Source organism: Uloborus diversus, unplaced genomic scaffold (assembly GCF_026930045.1).
Source record: "Uloborus diversus isolate 005 unplaced genomic scaffold, Udiv.v.3.1 scaffold_426, whole genome shotgun sequence".
Taxonomy (NCBI): domain Eukaryota; kingdom Metazoa; phylum Arthropoda; class Arachnida; order Araneae; family Uloboridae; genus Uloborus; species Uloborus diversus.
The window spans coordinates 81,745-101,025 of NW_026558600.1; the positions used below are offsets into that span (position 1 = coordinate 81,745).

Below are 19,281 nucleotides of genomic sequence, written 5' to 3' on the forward strand. Positions count from 1 at the left end.
CTCTTAAAATTTAGAACAATTGCAACCATCTAACTTTATTTAGGAAAGTATGAATATTATTATCAGATATAGTGAATTTTCATATCACCTTCCTGATTTTGTATAAAAGTACTCTTGAACTTTTATGAGTTTAGAAATTCTTCTTAATGTGAACATTTTCAAAATTGACTGAGAAAATTAAAAAGGTGTTTTATAATGTACCATAATTTCAGTGTTAGAATTTTGTTCTTTTTAATTTATGTTACCTTGACTGCTAAATGTCTTACGTGTTTTGCAAAAATTAATATATATATATATATATATATATATATATATATATATATATATATATATATATATATATATATATATATATATATATATATACACACCAAGAAGAAAAATTGACAAAAATTGATTCTTTCTTCTATTCTTTTCATTAACTTTGTAAGTACATGTGTAACATATGGTGAATTTTATCAAACAAAATACAAAATTATTTTGTAAACTTTGTATGGGTTAATTTGCACAAAGCATTGGCTTCAAGAAAACTTGAAGCAAAAAGGGGAAAGGAAAGTAAAGAGAAAGAAGTATATCTATATTTATAGTAATTCTTTTATTTACAACACACAAAACCACAAACTTGAATAAATAAAAAAATAAAATACTGCATTACAATAAGTACAATTATGACATAAGTAAAGCAATACATTTTTATAATAAACGTTCAAATAAAGCATTTGAAAGTTTTAGAATTGCTAAATAAATTGAAGTTTACTATTTTATTTTTTTTAATTTGAGGTTAGTTTCCTTACTGTTATATCAAAATGTGATCAATCGCAGTCAACTTTTGAAGTTGATATGTGGTGGAAATCTGTCTAAAAGTGAGATCTTGGCTATAGCTTTAATATAGTTTGTATCTATGAGCTAGATTTTTTTTTTTTTTTTTTTCAAATCTTTAGGAGATAAAACTAATTTCTTTGTACTTTTCAAAAATAGTGAGAAGTTGGTGCTCAGGAATTGCATTTACTACAAAATGTAATAATTTTAAAATTAAGAACTGTTTATCAGTATATCAAAACTTAGTTCCTTTGTGTGATACTCTTGTTTTGTCATGGATATTTGCAAGCAGGGATATTTTCCCCTTTACAAAAATTCTGCAATAAATCTCGCCAAACAGAGGTATTAGAACAATACTACAAATGTAGGAGGGGGATTAAAGAATCATGAAGTAAAAATAAATAATTATATTAGTTATATTTCATAATTTTATAACTAAATACCGGGATATTTTTCAAAGAAAGGTTTCCATTAGTCTAAGTAGTTTTTATATTTTATCCTTTTGGAAAGAATGATGCTGTTAGATGGATTAAATATAATATACAGTGGAATCCGCTTAATTTGACTACCAGTTAATCGGACCAGCCGCTTATTCAAAAAACAAAAAATGTTTTGTTGTAAAATACGTAATTTACATTTCATTAGAATTTTTAATGACCGATTAGTACTTTTTATCTCGTATTTTTTCGCCCTCACATTTTTAGTTACTTCTGGTTATTGAATTGAATTGATACTGACTGGAAGGAATAATTAAAACACTATTGGTCTAAACGCATTGTTGAAAGAGTGTAAACATATTATTCGCTTTATTTTAACTTATTTTGTAATGGAAAAATTTCTTAAACAGCAATTTTTCTTCTTTGTATGCTCACCATACATATGTGGCTCACAATAATCATAAGGGCATTTAAATGTTTTGTGTTTATCATGTTCGGTCGAGCTTCACAGGTCCCGTTCCCTTAATTGGACCAGCCGGTTATTAGGTCCAAAATGGCCCAGTCCCAACGTGGTCCTATTAACTGGAATCGACTGTAGTTAAACATGATTTCTTGTTGTCAGGTTTATTTAAAAAATTTTGTTTTAGCGACTATTTTCTTTAATTATCTTTAATATTCATCATTTAAGGCAGCAGTTGAAAGACGAGCGTCGACAGAGGCGAGAAGATTTGAAGAGGGAAAGGCAGTTACGCAAAGAGGAGCACTTGAAGAAACTGGGCAGGAAATTGAGACGCAAAACCAAGTTTGAGAATATGACCTGCAATGCAGAAAAGATGAATTGCTTCACTCAAGATAATAATCACTGGAAGACTCCACCTCTGTGGACAGGTAAAAATGTTTAGGTTCTTTACCTTACCAAACTAATAGCATTTTCTTGCTTATTAGCACTCATCAGCCCGGCATAGGAGTGACTGATCTGGAGGTGGAAAACCTCTTACGGAAGCCAAGAGTGCCAAACAAACTGGTAGCTAATACAGAATTAGCACTGACCAGACATGTGACCTAAGCAATGGTTTGGTTCAACTCTAATATTGAAGGCAAATGCTATTATTCAGTAAGTTACCACCCTATAGCCAGGGCTAAGGCAGAAATACTTAAAATACACCACCAGCTCAGTCAATTCCAGCCGAGGACTGCAGTTTCGTTTTCTGTATTAGCTACCAGTTTGTTTGGCACTCTTGGCTTCCTTAAAAGGTTTTCCACCTCCAGCTCAGTCACTCCTATGCCGGGCTGATGAGTGCCAATAAGCACGAAACTGTAGTCCTCGGCTGGAATTGACTGAGCTGGCGGTGTATTTCATGTATTTCTGCCTTAGCCCTGGCTATAGGGCGGTAACTTTCTGAATAATAGCATTTGCCTAAAAACTTCTATGAGGACCTGATGCTTCAATTGTTTACACAGAAGGAGGGAATTAGAATGTCCTAGTTTTGGCATTGAAGCATATGCAGTTTAAATAAGAACCTTCTCCCATTTGCTTTGTTTGTAATTTTGATGTTTACTTTAACTAATGTGTATGTTTTTCTTGGTTATTCTTTTCTGCGTTTACTTTTCACATTTAGGTTTCTTTATAAAAATTTTAGTTTATAGAGAAAAGAATGATGTAATAATAAGCAAAAAAAGTGAAAATTATTAATGACGTGTAAATTTATTTTGTACCCCTTCAAGAATTTACTTTTAAGTATCAGGATAGCTGCCTATAATCCTCACTCATTGGAATTCATTCATTAAAAAAAAAATGTTGCCTCATCAAATTATCTTTGTAATCAAGTTCTCAAAACCGTAGAGATGAAAATTTAACTGAGGCCTGGTGATCTTTTTAGGTTTCAATCACCATTTACTAAACTTTCATTATTTTTTCTGCATTTTGATGAGCAGTATTAGTAACATCATATGTTATTCAATATTTTGAATAATTCATTTCAGGTCATTTGTTGGGAGGATAAAAAAATCATTGCATATTTTTTACATTTGATTTCAAAGGTAACAAGCATGTAAGAATATGAGCATACAAAAACTTTTTTCAATAAGTGACAAAATTTGTAAAATTTAGATCTTACTCATCACCAACGGTAAAAATAATTCTCAGTTTCAAAAAATAGCTGTGTTTAAAATATTTAATCTTACTTGCAAATCTGGTTTGCATAAACAAAAAGTTGTTAGTACTGAATGTTTTTGACATTAATGTTTTAGATGTAGGCTCATAACGGTTGCAGGGTAAAGTGCTTTGCTTTTTTTTTTTTTTTTAATGCTAATCTTGCTTTGCAAAACCCACAAAAATCTTGATTTTAAGAAATTGAGTATAAACTATTTTTGTTTTTCAAAACATTTTCTTTGTTACGATTGATATGTGTGTATTATTAACTTCTCAGTAATAATTCTCAAATATTTATGTTACTACAATTTTCCCTACAAAACATTAAACCTTAGCTTTTTGATATTTTTTTTCCTCAGAGGGTCCATTTTGCTTTTGCCAGAATGCAAATAACAACACCTTTTGGTGCCTGAGGACAATCAATGAGACTCACAACTTTCTTTACTGTGAATTTGTGACAGGGTTCATCACTTTCTATGATCTGCGTACAGATCCTTATCAGGTACTTTTTTTTCCTACATCATTTCATTTTGATCCTAAAGTATGTATTGTGCATTTCCAGGGTTTGTACGCTCCTTCAAAACTCCTCCAATACTCCTTCATTTCGGAAATTTTTTTGGAGGGCCCTTCAAACTCCTTCATTTTGGTTTTAACTCCTTCAAAACTCCTTCTTTTTTAGTTCAAGACAATATAATCTTCCTTAATGTAAAATACTTCGATCAACAATTTAACTTCATCACAAGGGCGATTTTAGTATAATAATTTTGTACATTTATTTTTTTCATAAAGATGTGATTCAGAAATTAATCATAGAAGTCATAAAAGTTGAAGATGAAAATATTATTAGATGACTAAGACATTTCATAAGTGAAGTAAAACATGATTAAATCGTGATTGGCTTTCTTTTTTTTTTCTTTCAAGTTTTATGATTATTGTTTTTCCCTCCACATCGCTCTCAGCAGCAAAAGTCAGGTTGTCCATTATTATTTAAATATTGAAAAATGCATAAGTAGAAGTACTATATTAAGTGATTGTTTAAAAAAAAAACAACTGTCTAGTAAATCGCAGTTATGATATTGTAAAAAGGGTCATCCACAAGTGATATCATGCCTTGAGAGGGAGACGAGCTCATGAAATAGTGACATCACACAGTATGTTTATGAAAAATATGGATATGTGATAAGAGGAAGACTTGGGTGAAGTATGACACTTACTGACAAAAGGGGAAGGGGGTCAAATATGTTGAAAAAATGTGCAACATCATTTAATGACAGCCCATTAGTACTCCTTCAAAATCTTATTTTACTCCCTCAAGACTCCTCCAAAACTCCTCCATTTTATTTCTGAAATTGAGTATGAACCCTGATTTCATGAATTAACTTTTAAGTTTGAACAATGCATATATTTGTCATTGTCATTTTGATTGTGATTCTGTTGGAAAGGACTTTCTATCAGTTCTATTCAAAATCAAAAGCTAACAGATTGAGTGATAACAGTGTTTCACACATTGAATGGGACCAAAATGTTACTGTCGGCCCCACTTAATCGAATACCGTCGGTTCCAAGAAATATTATTCGATTAAGCAAGCTATTTGATAAAGCGGGTAAAATTTCTTATTGACAACATTCGTCTTAAAATGAAAAATTATAAATCAATAGCTACATAAAGGAAACAGCTAATGTTATTTGTAAAAAGTTTTTTAAATAAGCTAAGTAAACAACAAAATAGTTTACTAATTTATTCATATATTATAGTACGTATGAAAATTATAAAAAAGTAACTTTCAACTTGAGTTATAAAATGTTTGTCTTAACACCTCATTTGAGTTCAATATCTTTTGGAAAACACTTTTCCAAGTCTTTTTCTCCCTTCTCGTCTGCCGTGTTTTACCAATTTATTATCGTCTGAAATGTGTATGTTTCTTTCGTTTTTTCAATTTAATTATCGACTGCGCTGTTTACTGTTTTTTGTAATGGCAACGACAAAAGAAATTAGATAGAATGGAGGAAATGTTTTGATGAAAAATAGAAGTTTTTTTCAAACCCATGAAGGCAAAAAAAATTGTTTTATATTCTCACGTCAACAATTGTTCTTACTTAATTTATTTCTAATTTATTCAAAAAGAAATTTAACAAAAATGTTTGCGAAAGCTGATAAATATTATTCGATTATCCGGGGAAATTATTTGATTAAGCGAGAATCTTTAACATTGCGGCTATGGGGAAATATTCGGTTCTAGGAGGTTTTGTTTGTATAAGCTGAGTATTTGTTTATCCGTTTCCCGAAAAAGTGGAGATGACAGTATCATATGAGGCAGTGAGAAGCAAAGGGATGCAAGTGGCAAAGTTAAAAATTTGGAGATAACCAGTAGAAATGGCAGGTGGACCTCTCATCTGTTTTGGGGCAAGAGATGGTACTAGTAGCCCTGGGTAGGTGCTGCTATACAGCATGATTTAGAAAAAAAATTTAATGAAAGACTACCTAGGATCTGATCTTTAAATGTGTTTTACTCGAAACTTAAAATAGTCCACTTCAGTGTTGCCAGATTGGGGAAAATTTCCCCATTTTGGGGAAATCTGGTGCTCTCTGGGGAAATTTTGGGGAAATGGGTCTTAAGGGGAATTTTTTGGGGAAAAAAATTTTTCTTGGGGAAAAGCTGGGGAAAAAAATTTCGGGTAAAAAGAATTTTTTTCGTATTTAAATTCGCATCAAGAAGTAGTAGTTACATTGTTTGTATCAAACAGTGTTGGTTTAGCTTTGCTCAACTTTACGGAATTTGCATTTCGCATTATGTGGAATATTATGCTACGGAATCAGAGTAACTAGTTAATACGTGAAACAGGTAAAAATAAGTAATGAAGTTCTTGGATAAATATATACAAAAATCATAGTTTACATGTACATACAGAAGCAGAGTAGTAAATGTGAGTATAAAAAAAATATATTTGGCTATTTCTTATCTCTTGGTCAGGTGCTTGTACCCACACGGCTTTGCCCATAGTAAAAAATTAAAAGGTTTTTTGGTTCCCCTGCATATTTACAAATAATGCATGATGAAGTTCTCGCCAAATGGCTTGCCCTGCATTACGGTTCCACATTATGATAACTTGGTTATTTACTCGTCCATCTTATGATAATTTTGCTTGAGAAAATGTTCTTAAAATTGGAATAGAAAGAGAACAAAAACGAATTTTCGAAAAATCGCTTAAAAGTGCACAGCCCCGTGCTACAAATTAATTCTTTGCCAAATTTCATGAAAATCGGCCGAACGGTCTAGGCGATATGCGCGTCACAGAGATCCTGACAGACAGAGAGAGATCCGGACAGAGAAATATCCAGACAGAGAGACTTTTAGCTTTATTATTAGTAAAGAAAGATAAAGATGATAAGGGAAAAAAAAGCGAAAATGGGAAGAAAAAAAAGTTGGGGAATTTTGTAAGAAAATTTGGCTATTTGGGGGAAAAAATTTTCAAGAGACAAAAATATTAGAGGAAGTCGATTCATTTTATGTAAATATTAGTGAAAAAATAATTTTTGAATTTGGGGAATTTTGGTAAAAAACATCGCTTTTTGGGGAAAAGTTGGTAGGGAGTTGGGGAAATCTGGATTTGACCATCTGGCAACACTGGTCCACATGCATCCCTTTGCTTCTCATTGCCTCATATATTACAAATTCTGCTAATAGTTAATTTATTCCAAGCTAATTAATGTGTGGATATGGGAAATCAAAGTTATATATATATTCAAAGTATGACTTAGTTTTACAAATATTTTATTAATCAAGAACTGATAATTATTTTTATGATAACATTTTAAATGATTATAAAAATACAAATTCAAACCTTAGGTAAGTGGTTTTAATTTTATCGACAAAACTGTCAAATGCTCCTCAAAACCATAGTAGTTCGTTTTCACATTGTTTATTTAAGGTTAGCAATTTTCCATTTGTCTTGAAACTTGTGTTTTTGCTCTTAATACTTGTTTACACTGTAGTCCTAATTTTTTCATTTTATTTTATTAAAATTTATGTTTTTTGTATTTGCTTATTTGTTACTGAGATCTCCAGGAACTAGACATAAAGTATGCAAATGTTGTGATTTACCAAGAACCCTTAAAAACATCTTAGTATGAGATGAAAATACCATGCTTTATTTTGGGTTCCGTTTTGCTGTGGGAACTCTGTTAAAGTTTGTTTTGTAGTGTCTATAAAATCCAAAGCAAAGGCAAGGAATTTAAGCAGAGTTTGTGGTTTTTTTTTTTAAATTTTTTTTTTTAATTTTTAAAAGTTTTTTTCATCTGAATCAGATTTTTCATGTTTTGTGAAAAAACTTCAAAAATTTAGATATTAATTACTTTGCATTTGTAAACATACTATATTTCATCCATTAATAATATATTTTTATTCATTCATCTTACTCTTAAAATTAGGAGGAGTTCTCTAAATATTCAATATTTTTTTAAGATTTATAAATATGTTGTATAATGTTTAAATAAGATGTGATTTTGTTTTATGTTTTACTTAAAGATAAGTTTTCCACCATCATGTATGTTTTTAGTGTAAAATATATTGAACAATCACTTCTGAACTATATTAATTGTGGTGTATAAGAAAAATTGCAAATTTTTATTTTGTTCTGAACAGTAATTTTGGAGTAAAAGCAATATTTTAACAGTGAAAATCTGTTACATATGCAGAACGAGGGATCTATGTAGTTTTGCCAGTTAAAGTTAAGATTGTATAGTGCAGTGTAGTTTAATTTAGAGCAACACATTCGAAAAGGGCAAAATTAATTTATAAAAATAAAATCAATTGATTTTAATCTGATTTTAAAAAAAAAAAATCTTTTGATTTAAATCAGCGATTTTTTTTTTTTTTTTTTTTAATTTTAAACCAATTGCTTTTTATTTTACAAATATTATTGCCAAGACCATGTTTATTGTGCATGATTTCCGCAAATAATTTACCTTTGTTCTTTAGATGAGAAATGCTATTTATGACCTGGACTATGGTACCTTGGAAAAATTGAGAATGCAACTCAACCATCTTAGAAGTTGCAAAGGTTCTAAGGAGTGCACAGTGCGGCATAGGTTTGAAGGTTCATATCACTCTTATTCGAACTTGCCAAGTCTAAATTGATTTGCGTAATGTTTTCTAACGTTCATAAAATATTTTTCTTAAGAAGCTTTAATAATGTACATCTGGTCTGCATTGCCAGTAAGGTTCTTTAAGCTCAAAATTGCGAGTAAATTTAGGACGTTGTTGTAGTTATTAGTTCATGTAGGTATTAATTCAATTTTATTTTTTGTACTTAATATTCTTTAAATTTCTACTTTAAAAACAATTTAATCATTTAGCATTCATTGTTAGAATTATTTATTTAAAATTTTAAAATTTACTTTGATATAAAGTTTGAATTATTAAAATCCTGTAATATAATTTTTCTATGTAAAATTTTATAATTCAAAAATTTACTTGTATATTTTAAGTATGAAGTTTATTTACTGTTTCAGCAAATATTTTTATTGTGTAGAAAATAACATGAATATTTTTAAAACATTTACAGGTCAAAAGCCTCCACATAGGCAAAGAGCAGCTGTAAATGCTAGAAGCAGATCTATTAGGTAATTTTCAGTACTAATATGTATATATATATATATATATATATATATATATATATATATATAATATATATATATATATAAAATTAGTTTAAATTTTATAAAGGAAGCAGTGTAATATAGCATCTTAGTTGTAGATCACAATTTTGAAAATTGTGAAACTTTTAAAGACAACATGTTAGTTAAAACTTAATTAACAATAATGTATAAAAAGTCGAATTCAAACCTACTTCTCTCGACTGTTTTTAACTTTCCTGTATTTGTTACCTAAATTCAGTTTATTTTTTATGCCCATGTTAAAGAAATTTCTTTAAAATTCTAAAAAGTTCTCCATTGTTAAGAAAAAGGCGTAAATATACCACTTCACAGATTTTCTGATGAAAAACTGTCTAAAGAGGGGGCGGGGGGGTCGCCCTTTCGCCTTTGGCAAGAGAGCCCCAGTGTGAATTCCTAAGCATCTAAGGACCTTTGTGCCAAGTTTGACAAAGATCTGATGTAAACTGAATTTGCTAAAGGAAAATCACGTGTGGGGTGCTTCAGCCCCTCCTCCTCTCCCCCCCCCCCCATGAAGGAAACAAAAACCCTCTATGGCAGTTCCTGAGCGTCAAATTACCTCTGTGCTAAGTTTAGCAAAGATCTGATGAAAACTGGATTTGTGTGAGGAAAACCCTCTATGGGGGAGTGGGTTGTCCCTTTTAGGGTCAACTATAGATTTACTGTAATAAACTATTTTTATAAATAATATTATAAATTTATCTCTATGGAAACTAATTTCAAATGACATTTTAATTAAATAAGTTACCTATGTGTGATCAAGTGATTTGAATTGTAGCTCTTCCGCCCACTGAAAGTAGAGCTGTTGCCTTGCAGAGGTATTCAATTGTTAGTTTTTATAGGATTCAGTATATGTTATAAAACTAAAATAAAGGGGTGCATACAAGCATCATTAATTATCACTAATTTTCGAGTCAAAATACAAAATCCGAAAAAAGTCGCGGTCCCGAGCATTCCGGATTCGGGGGCCCCATACCACTAACTTCTTTTTGAATTTGTATATCCCAAAAAATGTGGCAAAACATTCCATGTTTTCTTCAATTTTCCTGGATCTTTACATGCTGCAAGGAATTATTACTAGTAAGAGGAAACAAAGTTAGGCCTGTTTTTTAATATTTTTTCAAACCTAAAATCTATACTGGTAATTTCAATTTCCAAACACTGATTTTCAGTTCTTATACCAACCTAATTTAAGAAATCCTTACTTATAATTTTAAAATCCCTTTTACATTCCAATTGTTGTCATTATATTTATTCATTCAAAATTTTGTAGTTAAATTAATTCATTCATGTCTCCCTAATTTTAGGCATAAGTCTTCCTAATTTTCAACTATCAAAGTTGGCAGCTATGTGTGTTCATTAATAAATACAGTGAAGCACCGTTTATACGTTTTTAAAAGGACCGTATGAAAAAATCGTATAATAGGTCTACGTTAATGCGTATTAGACTCTGCAGGGACTAATTTAAAAAAGGTGTAATTGATAAAAACGTATAAAAGATAAACATATAAACGGTGCTTCACTGTATCTATAGATCAAATCACACTGGGTTTCAAATTACTAATTGTGTTTATATGTCACATGTTTCAGACATGAATATTTTTTAATTGGGCAAAAGATCTGAATATTAAACCTTTAGATGATCTTTTTAAAATTAATGTTTTAGGCACTGGAAAAATGATCAAAGATGGGCGAATCGAAAATCTTCCTCTTGGCCAGGTACAGAACGGCAAAGCAAATGGAAATGAACTTTTCTCTTGGCTGACTCGAGATCTGCATTTCTTTGTTGTTGAGCAAGGTGGTACCAACAAGCTTATGTTTTCTCAAAGCATTTGGTACAAAGCTGATTCCCATTCATCTGTGATTTAGACTATTTCAATTTTTTGTTTCTTATCAGCAGACTTTCACATAATGCCTTTTACTTTGCTTTAAACCGGACCAACTTCAATCATATGCACCCATACATGTATATTTGCTGTATTATTTTCGGACGTTTGTTTTTTTTCATTCCTCGGAATGTTAAAAGCAAGAAAATATACAATGATTGAGGAGTTTTAATAATTTGTCTTTATGTATCGAGAATTTTATAAATTTGCATTCCTAGTTTGATTAGGTTTTAACTGTACTGTGTACTATACTTGTAACTATACTGTGTTCAGGGAAAAGACCGACTAGATTTATAAGTAAATAACTATGCGGCGAACTATTTGGCGGCGTCAATCACGTGTTTGCCATGGACAATGACAATAACAAATCAGTGCCAAGTAGAGGGCAAGTATTGGTTTATTTTTTTTTTTATTATGAAGAATATCTCAAAAAGTGGCAAACCTTCTGGCAACCCATTTTTTTACTTTTCGTCTGTCTCATTTTTGCCGAACTGTGTGTAGTTTAAAATGTGCAAATTTTATGATGAGTTTTTAGTAACCTTGGCTATGCACAGGAGTCCCAAATACTGTATATGTGTGTGTTTAAATTGTATTGGACCTGATTCTTCAGTAATAATAAAAAAGAATGGAAGTTCTTCCTTTCTTTTCCTTGCAATTTTAAAAGACGCAGTTACAACTATTTTAAACCAGGAAAAAGTCTAATTAGAGGAATGGACTAACTGCCTTATTCATATTCTGTGATCGCTGGCTTCTCCCACATGAGGTCTAATGTGCTCAGCGCCAGATCTTCAATTTTTCTGAGCCGGGGCAGAAACTTGAAACTGAGGCCCTGAGCCATCCTTCTTCGATGCAGTTTTTTTATATATCAATTATCAAGGGAGAAAAAAATGCAGAAATGGGGAGGGGCTTTGGCTTACTACTCCTTAGATCTGGCACTAGCAGCACCAAATCAAAACTTTTTTTTTTTTCTAAAATAAGCAATCTCACGCCTGATTTTGTTGGAATTTCTGTTCAAGTACAGAAGAACCTTTATTCACCAAAGTTTTCGACAGAGCCAAATAACAGATATGAACACGCGAAAGGTCGTTTGTAGAAATTTTCAAAGTTAGCTGACCCATTTTGATATTTTAAAATCAAATATTTGTTTTTTTCTTTTTTGTGAGCAAAAAATGTTAGTTGCAAATTTTGACGTACTACATATAATAATATTGGGAAAAAATATCAAGTATAATTTTGAAACCATACTGGTCAGTTAATAGTACTCAGATGGTTTTCAACTTCCCTATTTTCGCTGTTGACAACAATATCGGAAGGAGCGCAGCGCTTTTTGCCAAAATTTTGTAAAAAAATATTTGGGTTCGCAGCCAGTTTTATATTTTATCTAGGTTTGGTCACACAAATCAAAAAATGCATTACAAACTTAGTGAGACATATTGCAGTGATATAATGATGTAGTTAACTTTGTTTTGTTCTTTAATTGAAAATATAAATAAATGCATTGCAAAAGTGCAATTTGCTCATATTCAAATTGCTTTTGAATTTTACAGCACTTTGAAACCTAGAATTCTTATAGGTTCCAAGCATTTATTAGATTAAATAAATAAAATTCACTAGGAAACAGACTTTGTTTACATAAGGTTCCAAATAAGCGAAGTTCTATTGTACATTTGATTTTTTTTATATAAATGCGAAAAAAAAAAGGGCAGTAACTTACCGCCCATAAGGCATAACTAAATACAATAATTGACAGCCGGGTCATCCCATCCAGAGACTGCAGTTTTGTTCTTGTTATGAACTCATCAGTCTGGAATAGGGAATAAACAAGCTGGAGGCAAATGCTCATCTCATTGAAACTGAGAGTGCCAACAAACTGGCAGATAAAGGAAATTTATTCCCGCGGGGGTCCACAGACATGGTGCGAACAGAAAAACTATCATAGATATTCAATTGTGGCAACAATTGAATATCTATGGACAGATCAATTGAATATATATGGACATATCTATCTAATTGTGGTACAATTTGTTAAAAAACTAATAAAAATAGCAAATTAGTTTTAAAAGCTTGGCAAACAACTGTTTCAAGGCTATTGAAATAAACTTCTACATTGCTGTGTAAAAGTGGTTAAAGAAAACCAGAGGTGTAGCCAGTGAAGGGGGGGGGGTGTCTAGCAGAGGCAGCAAGTGGGGCTTAGAAGTGCGGGGGCAACTTTTTTTTTAGGAAGTTGACTATTTTAGGCTACCTTGAGTGACTGGGAAGGGGGGGCTTTGATGTTCTCTCGCGTAAATGTTTTGCAATTGTAGTTCTGAAAAGGCTTTTTTAGTAGAGTTTTGTCTGCGTTTGGAGAATGAAGAGTTTCCTGGGTTGTTCCCATAATGTTTTTTTTAAAAATAGTCTAATTAATGATGATAATAATAAAAAACGAAGAAGTTTGGACTGTCTTTGGTAATGTAAGGGTAAGGAAGGCTCTTCCCGAAAAAAAAACTTAAACTGATATTTTAAAGATGCAAATTAAAGCCATCTTTGGTAAACTAGAGCAAGGGGTTTGCGATTCTCTCCCAGAAATTTGCTAAGTTTAACATTTTTTGAATGTCCTTTAATACATATTTCAGAAGGAGGAACGATAGGGTTCGGAAATTCTCCCAGTATTTTTTTTTTTTTTTTTTTGAACTGATGGAATCCTAAGAACTCAGTCTAGAATTTCCTTTGTGGACTTCAGAAAAAGATCTGTTTTTTTTTTTCCTCTCTCTCTCTCTTCTAAATTGGAGTCTTAAAAATGCAGTTTAACGCTATCTAGGGGGGTTCTCTTCCTCAAACTGGAGTCTTTATAACACTAATTTAGGTCAACTTTGAATTTTAAGAAAGGGAGTGCGCTCTAAGATTTTGTCTGGGAAAAATTTCAAAATTGAAGCTTTAAAATTGAAGTTTTAAAACTGAAATTTTAAACAGTATTTGAGGATGTTAATGTTCGGGTAACCTCACCCAGAATGTTTTGAAATTGAAATCTCAACATTGAGGCAATCCTTGATGATAAAAAAAGTGCGGGGGCAATCGCCTCCCATTGTCCCCCCCCCCCCCCGATTCGCCACCACTGGTGTCTAGGGATAACACCCACTCAAATTTTTCATTTTTGATCATAAAAAAACTTTCAATTAGCCGTATCCCCCGCCAAAAAAAAATTCCTCATGTACCACTGAGAAAAACTCATTAAGTAACTAATAATTGAAAAATAAAGTTTTACACACACACACACACTATAGCATGCATATTTATTTAAAATATTGCTTTATTGTACTGGATGGTTCAAACTGTACATTCTTTTTGTGGGCATTATTAGTATAGAAAGTAAAACCACGAAAACATTTTTTCATCATGAATCTGGGCCTATTCTTAACTTTTGATTTCAATCAGCATTAACTAGTGATAAATATATTTACATATTTGGATACACAAACAGCAAAAATTTATTGACTGATCATACTTCTCTTTCAAGTGAAATGTTGATCATTGTATTCAAATGTTATTGTATTTTTCTTGTATCTGGATGTCTCAAAAGTAGATTTTATCTGAAATAATAATGCTGTGTGAAGATGTTATTCTTGCTGCCTTAAAAAGTTTAATTACATGTAACAATGTTTTTGACTTTCTTAATTCTATCAATAACAAATGCCTTTTGTCCATTTTAAAATGTTTCATGATTTTGCTAGTAAATAATTTACTTAAGAAATTTTTGAATGGTATAAAAATTTATGTAACTAATTAAAGTTGTTCAGACTTTTTATTCAAACTTTATGCCAATTTTTGATGTGCATCTGCCAGATTTTTTAAAATTTTGGTAAAATGTGCAAAGGAAGACACTTTTGGCTTATTGCAAAAAAAAAATCCTCGCATTTCAAAAATACATCAAATTATTGTTAATATTTTATTCTAAATTTCAAAAATTTTGCAAATTTGTTTTATTTAGTAATAAATACAAAATTACTAAACTTGTGCCAAATTACTTGAATGCCAAATGTGAGCTGTTGATATTTTATGCATATGAACTAAATTTTTAAATGCTATGAATTTTTAAGAGATATTTACTAATTTTAATACTGAGCATCATACAAAAATAGAAATATTAGACCTAAGTTATTTGACCAATATTTTAATGTAACTTGAACTTTAACCAGTGTCTATGAAGAACTCTTTTAAACTGCTATAAAACATGTGGTTATAATATTAATTTCATTTGCTATAAACTTAGTTTACTGCTTGGGAGTTTACTGCTTGGGAGCCATTTTGGAGAATCTGTGCTTTTTATGAACTTGTTCTTTTATTTCTTTGACGTAATGATAGTTTGCAAATACTCGCTTAAATATTTTAAAATTGGAATTAAAATGCTTAGTATGGATCATAATGTTAGTCTATGTATAATGCAAATTTTTTTTTGTCCAACTATGGTAGGTGGGGTTCAGAAATGGGTATAAATTCGTTTAAATATCTTCCTAGTTGTAATGAAAGTAAGTCGTCATTAAAGGAGGAATAATTCACTAAATAATTTATCATTTTTTTTTACTTTTGCTCATTTCTCTCCATGTACTTATTTCGACTTCCTATCAGGGGAGTTCTATGGGTTGGGGTTACTACTCTTACATTATCCCTCCCCCTTATGTGTGACTTTGGTCAGTACTCATTCAGCTGTTTGGATCATGAATTCATGTGTCTTGTTGAACAAATGTTTTTGCCATTTTTTCTTACAGTACTTGCTTATCCATTAGAAACCTTAACAAGCAGAAGAGACCGTAACAACCATTAAACCTTCCATACTGTTAAGGAAGTCAAATTGTTGCTTAAAATGTGTCTCAGTGATCCAGTGTCCTTGCTTTTAAAACCTGCTTTGTATGAAAATTAAGCAGAAAATGTTATTTATTTGGTGATGTACATAAACCTATGTAATGTTTCATAAATTGTTGTAGCATATCATTTGTAGCTTTTATTAGTAAATGCTTAACTGTCAGTTCTTCTTTTCTTGCACAAACAGCATCTCATGTACATATGTACACAATTTTAAGGATGTTCAAAATGAATCGACATTTTATATTTGCTGCCTTTTTATAAAGCCTTTCGTTATTTATTTATTCCAACCCTAATAGAGTTTTTTTTTTTTTTGTCATTATTAAATATTAAGATTGAATTATGCTAAATCATTCAATAAATGTTTAAAAATTCCAGAATCTCATTTAGAATTGAATGGTGAAATATTTATGGAAACTTGGCATGTGTGACATGCACAAGCTACCAAGAACATTTGATTTCAATAATTTTTTTTTCTCCTATACTAGGGAGCTCAGCCCCCTGCTCGCTAACGCTCACCAACCCCCGAAGATTGCTCTTCACAATATTATTTGATTCGCAAAGATTTAAATCATCAGTTGAAAAGAAACAGATTAAAAAAGCACCCCTTCCCCAGGTTTAAAAATAACTTGTACCAACTTGCAGAGTCGAAAGGGCTAAGGGGCTCCTGAACATTGCAAAACTGCAGTTTTGCATGTTATATATTCATATTGCGTGTAATATATTCATGATCTCAGTAATATATTATTCTCTTTAGCTCGGGGCTTGAATTGAGTTGAGCCTAAGATTTTCTGTTGAATTCAAAAGCTTTAAAGTTTGTGAATAAGAGAAAAAACATGGGAATCGAAAAGGAGTAACTGTGGCAATGCCAAATAAAACATCAATAATTTTAATGGAGATGAGGATTATTCGAACTTGATTTTTAACGGTTTGTAACTTTTTTTCCTTTGGAGATAGAAGCTCAGTTTTTCTACCATAGGTGGAGTTAGATTTGGAGTAAAAAAAGCCGCTCTTTTCAGTGGCGTTAAAAAGAAAACTGCAGGACAATTCCTTCGCTTTTTAACACGCTTTTATTAGCTTCACCTGTATGTATGTATCTTGTAACGGAATCTTGCAGCTCAAATTTCACCCACTTCCTGCGATCGGATTCTTTTGAAATTTGGCACGCGACCTCAGACCCGATGACAATGCAATATTCTATAATCAAATTAATTAACTCTTCTAATTGTTAGTTTCCTCCAATTTTAATCAATATTTTGGTATAAATCCAACAGTGTAAAAAAGGAAAAATTAAAAAAAATACATTAAAAAATGCTCTCAAAAATTACTTAAAAATATCTACAAAAACCTCTAATTCTTCTGCATCAGACAAAATTTGTTCCAATGTTCCAAGCAGGGGTGCCCATCCCCCCCCAAGCTCAATGGCGCAAATTCCCCCCCAAAAATTTTCTTACTTTCGAATCGGGTTAAATATAACAGTTTTTAGAGTGTTTAATTTCCATTCAAATTCATGGGGGGGGGGGGTGTAACGCTAACAAATAGCATTTGAACTGAAATATTGTTGGATTATTGACCTGCCTTGGCCTTCACAAATTTTACAACGTGCACCTTGAGTAAACAAGTTTTGGGTACCCCTGAATTTTGCTACACTTTTTTTTTTTAAATTCAAACATATGAACAATTACAGGAAGAGTGGATTCAAGTTTCTGGCTTGGAATGGAGTCATTACTAGATGTATACAATATGAATCTATAAAATATGAATCTTATTTTATCGTCACTTAAATAAGGAGTTCGGGGGTTTCTCCTCCGGAAAATTTTCGAAATAGTAGTTTTAAAACCACAGTTTTAGACGATCTCTCGTGATGTTTGGGGGATAAAAGGTTTGGTGTTCCCTTCCCGGTAATTTTTCAGTATTGAAACTTTAAAAGCGCAATTGTAGATAGTTCAAGCTCATGTGAAAGAGGGCTTTTCCTTTGTTTTCAAAATTGTAGTTCTAAAAACGCAGTTTTAGACTATCTGTGGTAATGTTAGGGAAAGAAGAGATCCTAGGGCTCGCCCCAGGAAAATTTTCAAAATTAAAGTCTTAAAAACGTTACTCATGGTTGGGGGAAAAGCAGTTTTCCGAAATTGAAGCTCTAAAATCGCAATTGTAGCCGACCTTTGTGACGTTAAGAAAACGAGTTTTCGGAAGCTCTCTCGGAATTTTCTCGAAATTGAATCCCTGAAAACCAAATTTAACCCGATTTTTTAATAATGTTGACGAGAGTAAGGGAGGGGGGGGGGGGGAGGGTGGCGCTCCTCTTAAATTTTCGAACTTGTAGCTTTAAAAACGTAGTTTTGATAGATCTGGATCATGTTAGTGGAAGGCGAATTTCGGCGCCAATTGTTTGAAATTGATACTCCAAAAACGCAATTCTAGGCTTCTCTTTAATCACGTTAAGGAAAAAGGGGGCAATCAGGGGTTCTCTCCTATAAATTTTTCTAAAATTGCAGTTCGACAAACTTAGTTTTAGATGACTCTTGATGATAAAGAGGGTGTTATTCTGGCGCTACAGTGGGGGGGGGGGGGGCGCTCTCCTGGAAGTTTTCCAAAATTAAAGTTGCATATCCAAAAAAGATGGATCAGACACACCGTGACAGATATGTTTCGGAAATCCTTAAAAATGGATTCAGCTGTTCAGCACACATCGAAAATCAGAACTCTTGAGAATTTTAATGAATCAAATATTCTTCAATACATATCAGATATAGAACAAAGTAAATATGATTTACGAAACATAATTTAAACACCTTAAAAACAGACTGTTCTACCTCCGTAAGCGAAAACCAACATCACTGAAAGTATTAATAAAAATCATCTAATGATAAATTGAAACAATCAGTTTAAAAATGGTAGAGAAGATGGGAGTAAAGTGAAATGAAAAAAATTCTTAAAGCTTAAGCTCGTTAATGAAGAAAATATATTAATTGTCAATTGGAGGGATAAAAAATGTTATTCGCAAACTTCAAAACTAGTTCTTAACGATTGTCGAGGCTCAAATGAATTAATGGAAGACTAGAGCATACTGGTCAGAATTATTACAAACAATAAAACATTTTTGACCTCTCTCCCTCTCATCATTTTTACACACGCATTCATCATGCAAAATTGTGCTACTTCTGAAAAATTTATAAAAAAACTGAAAAGAAATCAAATTGTCTGATCCAGCTTTGAAACGGACACTAACTCCATGCCGTCTATGATGTTCCTTTCATTGAAAAAGAAGAGACACGGTCATTAAGTTTTGGAAAGAGTAACAGGGCCGTCGCTAGATCAAAAAAACTGGGAGCGGAGGGGGGTACGCTTTTGGCGGCCCGGTAATTGTTTCAAACGCATGTTCCAACATGCAGAGAGAGAGAGAAAAGATTTGGCTTCTGGTTTAGCAGGGATAGTTATATTACTAGACCTTAGTACTAGTAATATAAATTTAATCGT

General features: G+C 31.8%; 1 protein-coding gene across 1 annotated transcript in view; it reads left to right on the plus strand.

The window, feature by feature from the left end:
* LOC129233454 (putative extracellular sulfatase Sulf-1 homolog) overlaps positions 1–12,029 on the plus strand; it is a 51,146-nt gene extending 39,117 nt beyond the window's left edge. The window contains exons 14-18 of the mRNA XM_054867480.1: positions 1,945–2,144; positions 3,768–3,910; positions 8,388–8,505; positions 8,974–9,031; positions 10,749–12,029. Of these exons, the coding sequence (XP_054723455.1) occupies positions 1,945–2,144; positions 3,768–3,910; positions 8,388–8,505; positions 8,974–9,031; positions 10,749–10,830 (601 nt within the window). The 3' untranslated portion in view covers positions 10,831–12,029. The remainder of the gene's footprint in view (positions 1–1,944; positions 2,145–3,767; positions 3,911–8,387; positions 8,506–8,973; positions 9,032–10,748) is intronic.
* Positions 12,030–19,281: the final 7,252 nt, after the last annotated feature.